Raw genomic sequence first — 11103 nt, 5'->3', positions numbered from 1 at the left:
CCCAAAGAAGCCACTTCGAGGCCAAAGCCAGAACCAACAGCGACTCGAGAACACGTGCAGCGCTTGCCTACCTCACGTGATAGCGAACGAACTCAGCAGCATCATGATTCATCCAGTCAGCGTGAAGACAAGTCGAAAATTAACAGCCTCCGGCTAAAAGAAGCCCATCAAAAGCTAACCGAGAAGGAGAATGCAGTTCGTGCTAAACTTGATATACAGGTAATCGTGTACCAAGATTACTGGCCTGACAAACTCGTTTTTTGGTTCGCGTTGCGTGACATTCCAAGAACTAAAATTTGTCGTAAGCACTCCCTGTTTCTGGCGTGACTGCTACACCGGCCCTAACAAGTATTCCCCTTAGGACGCTTTCCACTTGACCTAACTGACCGGCCAGATCGGGCGTTTGGAAGGACTAACTCTATAACGCTTTCAAATTAACAGACTTCGGGGATGATATATACTCCTCCAGAAGAATACGAGCGATTATCGTGCAAGTGTTCCTTCAAATTGTTGCATTTTCCTTGCAAACTGACGGGTCTGGCCGGCCAGACTATACTGTAAGCTCAATCATTTGTTTTTATTATCTTCGATTCCTCAGGGGCAGATGGCCAAGCAGTTCAAAGAATACTTAGCGCGAGACCCGTTCTCTCAATTTCCTTTCCCGGATCCTCAACCACCTTTATTCAGAGATAACGTCAGCGTCAATCTTACGGTCCCCACCCCTACCACTGTGGCACAAGCACCGGAAGTGGAAAAGAAAAGCGTCTCTCCGAAAACCGTGTCTGCTGCCGTAACTCTCTCAAATTTGGAGAAAGCGCACACAAACGAGCCCCAGTGGACAGGAAGACGCTCGCCGCCTGTGAAAAACGAAAATCGCGCTGATAGTAATCAAAGCAGTGTTATCGAGCATGAGAGGTTTTCTGGAGTAAGAGCAGGATTAGAAGCAAGAAATCCCAAAGAAATAGGTATGGCAGTTAATTGGGGAACGAGGAAGATCCAACAGTTTGACGATTCCAAAGGACTTAAAGGTTTTCGTTTTGTTTGGCTTGACTTCGAAAACTTCGCTCATGGCTAGGTTCAAGGTTAAAGGGGTTGAGCGCCCGTCACCTTTCATGTTTGTAGGTTTTTTGTCCTTATAGTACAACAAACCTCTAAGTGAAGGTAGAGAGCGCATTTCGTTCATATATGTACTTTGCCACCCTGTGCAACAGGCCTAAACATGACGCCTTCTCTTTGCGAGGAGCGCGTTTTCATTTACATGAATTAACTTGTCAGGTTTGGCATGAAGATCGATTATTTTTGTGCTCCTGTTGATGCAAAGTCATTTCCTGCTTAAAAAAAGCGTGCGAGCGGTGCAGCACGTACTGAGCGTTACGTTTTTTTTCGTTTTTTTTTTCCAGTTGAGACACCTCGTAAATTGGAAGCACAACCCAACTTGGTGGGCGAAAGGTCCGTAACGCGGGAGTCGCGTGATCTTCCGCTTACGGGACATGTACCTTTTCAACTCACTCGGAAAATTACACCTTTTGACAACTTCGCTTCTGAAAGACTTACAGAAGATAAAGCTCGACTTAACTTTGTAAGAGAAAGGTGTGAGGCTTCATTCAGGGTCTACGAAAGAGAGCTTCCAGTGAACCCCAAGGAAATATCGCGAAATGACTTTGAAAAAGGTAGCGAGGAGAGTTTCAAGGGTTACTTCCCGCGGAGAGAACAATCTCAAAAAAATGAACCTTACGTTGAGATGGTGAATTCGTTTGTCAAATCAACTTTCGAAAGACCGGAAAGAGGACTTCAACCTATTAATGTTGAGTTGAGACAAAGTGCGAAATCGCTGGAAGATCACAGAGCATTCATTGAAACACCCCGGGAACAAACTGAAAGCGAATCTGATTTTGAAGATGATTTAAGGACAAAGAATGAACTAAGGAGGATCACATCGTGTTTTATGCCACTTGAACCGGACCATGAAAACAAGGAGAACTCCACAATAGTTTCGTTGAGACCTTTGAGGTCCGAAGCCGAACGAAAACAAATCCGAGAGAAGATCGATCGACTCCGATCGATGGCCAAGCGGCGGAACAGCAAAGATCGTTTCAAGGTGTTTAGTCGTGGGAGAGATGTCCGAAGCCCGACAGCGATTCTGAATGGAGTAACTAGCGCTATTGGTGACGTGGCAGGGGTGGAGTCGGTTGAAAAAGAAATGCGAATGAAATTAGCCGAGTTACAGAAAAGGTATCGAGAGAAGGTTAGAGAACTGGCGAGGCTGCAGCCCAAGTACGGGTATGTCATTGAGCGATTTTCGTGGTATAGAAAGAGCCTATTACCCAAGAGTAAGAATGTGCTATCAAGTTTGTCTCCATAAGAGTCAGAAAAAGTGTCTATTTTTAAGCAAAGTTTTGCTGAAAAATAAGCAATAGACCAATTCGGCTAACTCAATGTTGTACCCAATTCAAATCCTCTGGGAATAAAACGTTTTGTTCCAAGAATTTCCATATCATTTAAATGTGAATGCTTCATTGTCATGCAAATTCAACACACAAAGAATCTCAACCCCGAGAGATTTGAATTGGGTACAACATTGAGTTAGCCGAATTGGTCTATAGACCAAACTGGCTGGCTCAATGTTGTACATTATTGAAATCTCCCGGGATTAAGATTCTTTGTGTATTGTATTTGCTTTGTAATGTAGCATTCACATTTTAATGACACGGAAATACCAGAAACAAAACGTTTTATTCCCAAGGGGTTTGAATTGGGTGCAACAGAGTTGGCCCATTTGGTCTATTGTTTATTTTCCCGCGAAACTTGGTTTAAAAATAAACACTTTTCTGACGATGATGGGAACAAGGCCAATTTGGGTAAATCTTACTCTTGGATGAAAACATAACTGAGCCGTAGAAATTTAACCATGCCATGCCTGAATATTGATATATCGAGCTCGACCTATTCCCGGGCTTATGCAATACAGCGCCATAATGAAATTCACGTTAATAGCCCTTATTCACGATAGCCGCCATGTTGGTTTTCAAATTGTCATGCAAATTAGCCATGTGTTATGCTGGGGGGCAAACATTGGAATAAAGGCAAATTGCGGAAAATCGGCTCGTCGAAATTTGGAATTAACATTGCTAAAAGTACATTTTAGAATTTAGAATAAAGTACCTTTTATAATAATTTTATATCTTTTGATTGCCTCCGACATTTTGACTTTCTACTTAGTTATCTGCTCATTTTTCACTAAAAAAGCATCGAAGTAACTTGTGTAAGCATTCTATTTTACTACTTAGGTGATAAACATTTAATGAACTTGAAACAAATCATCTGTGTGGCCAAGATGTTCGTGATAATCTCTCCAACTTGTGTTGTTTGCCCCCTCAGAAATGTGTAGCTAATTTGCATGATAAAGCAAATCCAACATGGCGGTATCGTGAATAAGGTCTGTTGTGGGCATCAGAAAGTGACCCTCTAAAAGAGCACTACAATACATGAAGTTGTGAGGCTTAAGGGGACACCTTGTGACATATCATGAAATTTCCCTGACTGTATTAAGAAGAAGTGATTTGGAACAACATTCAACTATAAAAAAAATCGAAAAAATAGTTCTAAATAAAAAGTGCTAAACGTTTTGTGTAACTCTTTTTTATTTTTCTTACGTTACGTTACACCTTTTTCAATCAACCATTGTTCTTATTAGTATTTATAGAATGTAACTTACAAACACGTTTTGACCTGTTAATGATGAAATATTTCGCATTTTTTTAATAGAAATTTACTTGGAATCTATAATTAGTTCTGTGTCATACCGCGTGGTTATTTCAAGGACGACTTATTATTAGCAACCAAAAATAATTATGTGCACAGAGAGTCGCTTTCTTATGATCTTACCGCATTGTCACGTTTTCGTTGGCAGTCATGCAAGCTGTATTTTTACTGGTATTGTTTTCGAGTCCAGAAATGTCACTGGATCGTGCGCAATTTGGGATCTTTGCAAAGTATCCCTAGCAAGCGTAGAGCATTGAGCGAGTCTAACCGTGAGACAGTTTGTTGACGATGCGCATAATCTAGTAGTCTCTACCGCACACGTTTACTTTTTACCATAATAGCGACTTACTTGCGTATGTGTTGCGATTTTGTAGCTTTATTTCGACTTCGGCAAGGATTAAGGCTGGTTTACACATAGGACGCAAGGACGCAAGCATACGTAGCATACGCAGGCGCATAACCCTTCTTGTTAATTCGTGTTATTTGTTCTAATGAAAGGTACTAATTATCAAAACGCTGCTGCGTCTACGTACTTTGTTCGTGCTTATGCTTGCGTCTTACGTGTAAACCAGCCTTTAGCGAACTTAGACATAGAATCCGATCTCAGCGGACCACGAGATCGAGTTTCAGGCCTGAGCATACGCACTTGAAAAACCTCGTCAGGCAAACCCAATGCTCAGATTGCAAACCTGCGTTCCCGGATTTGAAAAGTCGAAATTGCATTCGAATAGTCTTAGTACTTCAATCTAAAGCTCGCTGTTTCCACGCATTCATCAATCTGTAATGTCAGTTCACTGGTTTCAATTTTCTCTTTCTTCAGAGGTGAGGATGGCAATGGCAAATCAGCACCAATAAAAAGAGGCCCCGGAAGACCCCCGAAACGCAAGTACTTTGGTGCAAGCTCAAAGGGAGACAAGTCCTCTCCAGGAGGAACCGCTGATGAGGATAAAGAAGGCTCGGAACATTTGCCAGCAAGTGGGGGACAGTCTCCCGAGTTGAACGCTGCCGCCAGTGAGTCGGAAAGCTTGGTATCGAAAGAAAGCGAGCCACCCAAGAAAAAAAAGAAACGCCCAAAACAGAGAAATTCTGCGGAGCAGGAAGGACGCGAGAGAGACACACCCACCCTCGGGATAAATCCCGGAGAGCTCGCGGTACGTCGAATGGTAGCAGCATAATTCCCTTGTGGAATTTCGCTCTGTTTTCATGAATACCACAGTAACTCTAAGCTTTTATCAATGCCCAGCTTTTGATTTGAATGTGGCCCTTTCCTTTCGAATTTTCAGGTTTCCTCAGTCAAGAAAAAGAAAGCTGGCAAACCATTGGCTGCAGAAGAAGAGGTCAGGGAGACGGATTTTGTAATTATTTATTGAAATATTTGTCATAATGACTCTTAAACTGAAACTGCACTCTATCTTGCTTCCCCTCCCTCTTACAAATTTTTTGAACAAAAATTGACTGAATTGAATGTTTGTGGGGGAAGCGGTGAGTAAAAAAGATTTAATGGGTACTTACATGGTACCTCGCCGAAAATCACCACTAAGGGTTGCACGTTTTGTTGCGAAAGCCTCTCAGTATGTTTGGAAATCATTGTCACCGTTGGATTTGGTGCATTTAAGCGTTTATGCAGCTTAAACCTTTCCCTTGAATTGTTTTGCAGACCGCAGCAATGCTTTCTAAGAGCAAAGCCTTTAGCGGTAGGAAGAAGACTTCTACTGGTCGGCGACGAAAAGAAGAGGCAGTGGAACATACCTCTGTGCGACAACAAGCTTCTGGTAAGGAAAATTCAATCTCTGGCGCGTTTGCATTTCCTTCGCTAGCTCGTCTCCGGTGTTATAAACTAATAACTCAGGGCTGACGCAAGCAGAAATCATTGTTAGCTAGAACTTGAACCTGCGTCAAACCTTTTCATGTTTTTGCACTGGGGAAAAGCCCAGTTAGTATTGTGTACCGTTTAATTTGCAGTTCCTTGTTCCTACCACGCCCCCTTCATCAATAGATGTGAGCGATTACCTTTGGGACGCTGGAATATAACGTATGCACTGGTTATAGTAGTTTGGGTTTTAATCAACTAAAATCAATGGCATTTTGGATTGGACAGTGCGATAACCTTGGGGTAGGCAATCCGACGGACCGTTAAAGCGATAGGCGGAAAATGAAAGAAAGGAACTTTATTTAAGTGTCTAGTCGTTCTGGCGCTGGAGTGCTAATTGGGGACACTGTAAATTGAAATGAACAATGAAAGTAAATCAAGTCAAATGTCGGTTTTTGAGGAGAGGGGAAACCGGAGTACCCGGAGAAAAACCTCTCGGTGCAGAGTACAGAACCAACAAACTCAACCCACATATGACGCCGAGTCTGGGAATCGAACCCGGGCCACATTGGTGGGAGGCGAGTGCTCTCACCACTGCGCCATCCCTGCACCCCTGACCCCCTGAGGTGTTTTTTTTCCAATCTCTTCACCGTCTCTTTCCTCCTCTTCTTTTACGAAAGGAAATGGTACAAGTAGGAAAGAGGGGATTCAGTTGTTTAATCGTTTTTGGAGTGCACAGCCACTGTGGCGTCTAAACTTGTGAGCAAGAAAACAACAACGACCGCAAGCCGATAGAGTAAAGGGGTGGTATTACTGATGCACTGAAAATTCGTGGGTTGAGTTTGTTGTTGGTTCTCCCCTTGCTCCGAGAGGTTTTTCTCCGGGTTCTCCGGTTTCCCCTCTCCTCAAAAACCAACACTGCCAAATTCCAGTTCGATCCGGAATACACAGACACGTATTGAACGAGCTCCTGAGCGCTCTTGAGGTGTTCCGAGGGTAAACAATTTCCATTTCCATTTCCATTTTCATCTTTATGCGCCCTTGAAGCCAAATTTGTTTCTTATTTCTTTCTTGTTCTTTGTTTTCAGTCGCGTCAGAATCATACGCTAAGGAGATAGAGAGTGACCCTGACTACACGGAGCCATCGGGGAATTCAACAAAAAACTCGAAAGCCAAAAAGCAAAAACCGAAGAAGCGAGCTCGGCCGAAGTTGACCATCGAAACCGCGGAAACTTACGATGGAAAGGAGGACGAAGAGATGGCGTTGGACTATTCCTGCGAAACACCACAGCCGCCTACTTTGACAAAAGGCAAGAAAACCAAGGGTACGAAAAAGAATCGAAAGGCTAGCTCTGCTAACCTTCCCAAGGAAAAGTTTCATTTTTCGGAAATGACTTCTCAAGACGACAGCTTCTCAGAAAACAGCAGTATTTCTCCAAGTGAAATTGCGAAGGAAGTCGTAGCCACCGCCGCGAGAAAACAGTTGGAAGCGGCCCAAAAGAAAAATAGAGAGGTTTTGCAATTGAGTGAAGATGAGGATGATGTGTTTGAGGCAAGCCACGATGGACGTGATGGGTTGAGTTTGCTAGCTCAGGCGTCCTTTGCTAGTGCTGAAAAAGCGGTGAAACGAAAGAGATCTGAACATTCTTCGCCACTTTCCGAAGATTTAAAGAAACGAGGGCGGCCGAAGAAAGACTCCGACTCCCCGTTGTTCGAACCTGGTAGGTCACGTAACGTGATGTTTGTATGAGCGTTAGTTCCGTTAATACTGAATTTAATTAACTGGCTTATACTTTTCACGTATTTCTCCATTTTCTTACTTAAATCTTCTTCATAAAAACGTGCCACACGTTTGTTTTTTTCCCTCATTTAATCTTTTTTTAACGTCAAGAGCCCACAACAAAAAACATTGAATATAACCTGGTTTACTCCTGTGTTAGTGGCCGGGACCAAAACGTGTAGTCTTTCTTAATTATGAGCTGGTTCCATGTGTTATAATCAGCTCATTAGTTGTTTGGGTTTGTAGAAGACCGAACTACCTTCTTTTTTTTTGGGAGGGGAAGGGGAGAGGGGGGTAAAAATCTCCGGCCGGAGCAACACTCGGGGTCATAAATGAATCGAGGAGAAAGTGCTGCCACCTTCCTCAAGACAACTGCAAATTGTCGGACTGTTTAAGTCGTTCGAAAAAGGACACGGGTTTGTTACAAGCACGATAGGATGGGACGAATAGGCTTCGTAACAAGCGGTTGACTTTTGATCATTAATATATTTCCTGAAGATGGCTCAAACCAGTTTCAACACTTAAAAGAAACGTTCTTATTAGGATTGACACTACAACACTTCATCACTTAACAGCAACGTTATGGTACCATATCAAACCCCCATTATTGCTGGCAACAGGAAAGCCCTGCAATAACACCCCATATTTTGGCTTTAGCTGCTCATATCTCAAAACGAACTCGGTGACCCCCATTTTTTATTTCTGACATGTAATCAGCATGCCGGAATGAAACTTTCTGCAAAGTTAAAAAAAATTATGTGGAGCGGATTCAGAGCCACCTTAAATAATTGAAAAATTAAAGGTAGCTCTGAATCCGCTCCACACAATTTTTTAAACTTTGCAGAAAGTTTCATCTTCGTCTGCTGATCACTTTTGTGCAATAACAAATAGGGGTCACCGAGTTCGTTTTTCAGATACGAGCAACTAAAGCCAAATTGTAGGGTGTTTTTGCAATGCTTTCCTATTGCCATGGTAACTTATTACGTCACAAAAATGACTGCATATTGTTCAGCAATAATTGATGTTTCACATGGTACCATAACACTGCTGTTACGTGATAAAGTAACAGCAGTGTAAAGCAGTGTAAAATAACAAGGGCTCTTGAAAGTTTTGAAACTGGTTTGCGCTACCGTAATGCAGTAAGACAAAGCAGAAAAACAATGGGGAAAATGCCCATAGTTTCGGGAGGGAGGTTCATTAGTATTGAAATGTTTGTATTCCATGATAAAGATAACATTTGTTCTTTGTTGTCTTAGATGTTCCCGTAACTCCACCTAAGAAGAAGAAAAAGAAGAAAATCCAAGGAGAGGTACCTTAAATTGTGTTTTGTGTAGTTAATAATTTTCTCTTTTAGATTTCCTTCAATTTATAGGCGATGCTTCCATTTGTATTAGTCACCCAACAACCTTCGAAAGCCTCCGAGAAATCTATTCCTTGTATAGTTTATTTTTCGCGGTGTCACCTTCGAATTTTCCACCTGAGTGAAGTAGTTCGATTCTTCCCTGGGGCGCTATCTGATCTTTTTATGGTGCTTTTCAAGGTAGCTCTGATTTATAAGTCGCAGTGCTAACTTCTCCGCGTTGGTTGTGAGTGATCGGCTGGCGTTATGCGAAATCGTTTCAAATTACAGGTCCGCAAAAACGACGGCGGCCCTTCGGCCCGTTTCAGACGTCGAACTTTACATGTGCCGTCTAATGCAAATGAGCGAAAACAATATATTTTTCTCTTTTGCATGAGATTCGGCACATGTAAGGTTCGACGTTTTGAAACAGGCCTTACCTACCGTATTCAACCGGGTTCGTAGCTGATTGGAAACGCTTGCCAACTCACCAAAGGAGCCTACTATGGAATTATCGACTTACCACTTTGATTTCTTTGCTGCGAAACGAAGAATTCATTTAAACTTGAGGTTGTCACTACTTGTAAATTAGGGAGTGTAAGCACGGGCGTTTTTGAGACGCGGACGGCAACCGGAAGTGAGCTGTTTTCCCTTTTAACTTGTCTTGACACAACCACATTTACATTGCTAAGTATCTTTTTCTCCATTTGAGATGGTTAGTATAAAAATCTGGGAGACACTACTGTCCTGGCTCGCGAAATGTTCTCTTCCGGTTGCCTTCCGCGTCTCAAAAACGCGCGTGCTTAAAGTGCCACTACGACGAAAATTTTGGTTTTCTTTTCGAATTTTTTCAACGTCAATGAAGTCAATATGTTCAAAGTAATACAATGCATTTAAATTTGGAACGATAGAAGCGAGATAAGTCGGGAAATAGCCAGCCAAAAACCGCTAAAAATCTGTCCGCCATTGCTCGGACGGCATTGGAGAAGCCTGCGATTTGTAAGCGGTCTTCACGCAAGACTTGGCTCGTGACGTCATACGCGCATCGCTTCGTGGGCGTTTGACAAAGCGAACAAGTCGATGAGGGAGTAATGTATATAATATCAGCAAAAAGCAACTCGGCGATCTCTCACATCTCATAGACGGCATGGGAAATTAGCCGCGTTTATTTTGAGCGTTGCGCATATGACGTCAGACCCCAGGCGATCCAGCTAGACCCAATCCTTTTCCTTGCTCACGGTCATTTGCCGTTCGAGTAATGGCGGACAGCGAAAACCGAAAAACTACGTTACAATAATCATACTTTCCGTGGGAATTTTGAGATAAAAATTGGCATGATACCTATTTAGTGTAAAAAGAGGTGGCCATTTATGAAAGTCGTCTATTGATTAAACTTATTTGATACAAGTTCGCAAAGGGAAGCAATTCACATGTTTGGACTGGATGCAAATTCGCTAAGGGGATTAAAAATTTTTCCTGCGAAATTTGTTAAAAATTGTAGTTCGCATTATATACGGGTTGCGCGCTATTAACAGGGCTCGTATGGGTCTTGGAAATTCTGGAAAGTTATGGATTTTTATGCCTGGAAAATGACCATCATATTTAGCTGAATAAAATTGTTGTTGTTGTTGTTGTTGTTGTTGTTGTTGTTGTTGTTGTTGTTGTTGTATAACATATATACACGTGGGACGAGAAAAAAACTCCAACCAAAATGGCGGGGGAAACATTCTGGAGAGTGTTCAGTACAATTTTTTTGGTTTACCAGGATTCAACAAAGGAACCTAAAAAGAAGAAAAAGAAAAAGAAGAAAAGAATTCTTCCGAAGGAAGAAATTACGGAGGAAAAAGATTTGGATGGAAAACAAGAAGATCAAGCTGAGCTCCCTGACACCAATGAGCAAGAAGAGTTTGAGCCAAAAGAGCCAGAAACGTCAGCTATAAATGAAGACAGCGAGCAAGATGAAGACGTCTTTCCATCCGCGTCTGAAAATAGCAAAGACATCAGGTCGGGTTATTCCATCGTAAGTGCTGTGCAAGATGGCGGCAACTCAAAAACGAGTATTTCATCGTTGCTAAGCGACGAATGGCAGCCGAGAAGAAGCGAACGAATCTTCATCAATAGTAGCGTGACCACAAACTCGAGCCCCAGTCCTCTCTCTCCAAGTGGCAAAGGAAGCGAGTTTACGTACACTAAGAAGACCAAGAGGATCTCTGTGTCCAAAGTGGTGAGAATAAATTTCAGAATTTATTCATAATATCTTGAATGTTATGATAGCAATTTGATAACCAGGTTCGTTTTTTTTTTCCGGTTTGGGGCGCGGTTATACGTTGACAAGTAACTAACATAAAAGTATACTTTGCTCAACATGCCAACTCGAAGTAAGCGAAAGACGGTCGGATGATGTCAGCATTT

The 11103-nt window shown here is 42.3% G+C and overlaps 1 protein-coding gene across 3 annotated transcripts in view; it reads left to right on the top strand.

Annotated features, from left to right (window-relative positions):
- Positions 1-11103, top strand: part of LOC137971161 (microtubule-associated protein futsch-like) — a 48131-nt gene that overhangs the window by 24335 nt on the left and 12693 nt on the right. For all 3 annotated transcript variants that reach the window (XM_068817906.1, XM_068817907.1, XM_068817908.1), the window contains exons 5-13: positions 1-219; positions 599-965; positions 1401-2280; positions 4583-4913; positions 5046-5099; positions 5420-5534; positions 6661-7293; positions 8609-8661; positions 10457-10915. The exon at positions 1-219 is cut by the window's left edge and continues 78 nt beyond it. In XM_068817906.1, coding sequence (XP_068674007.1) covers positions 1-219; positions 599-965; positions 1401-2280; positions 4583-4913; positions 5046-5099; positions 5420-5534; positions 6661-7293; positions 8609-8661; positions 10457-10915 — 3111 coding nt within the window. The remainder of the gene's footprint in view (positions 220-598; positions 966-1400; positions 2281-4582; positions 4914-5045; positions 5100-5419; positions 5535-6660; positions 7294-8608; positions 8662-10456; positions 10916-11103) is intronic.

This window comes from Montipora foliosa, chromosome 9 (genome assembly GCF_036669935.1).
Source record: "Montipora foliosa isolate CH-2021 chromosome 9, ASM3666993v2, whole genome shotgun sequence".
In the NCBI taxonomy this organism is placed as follows: domain Eukaryota; kingdom Metazoa; phylum Cnidaria; class Anthozoa; order Scleractinia; family Acroporidae; genus Montipora; species Montipora foliosa.
Note: the sequence above shows the minus strand (reverse complement) of the source record. Positions and strands in the feature narration are given on the sequence as shown.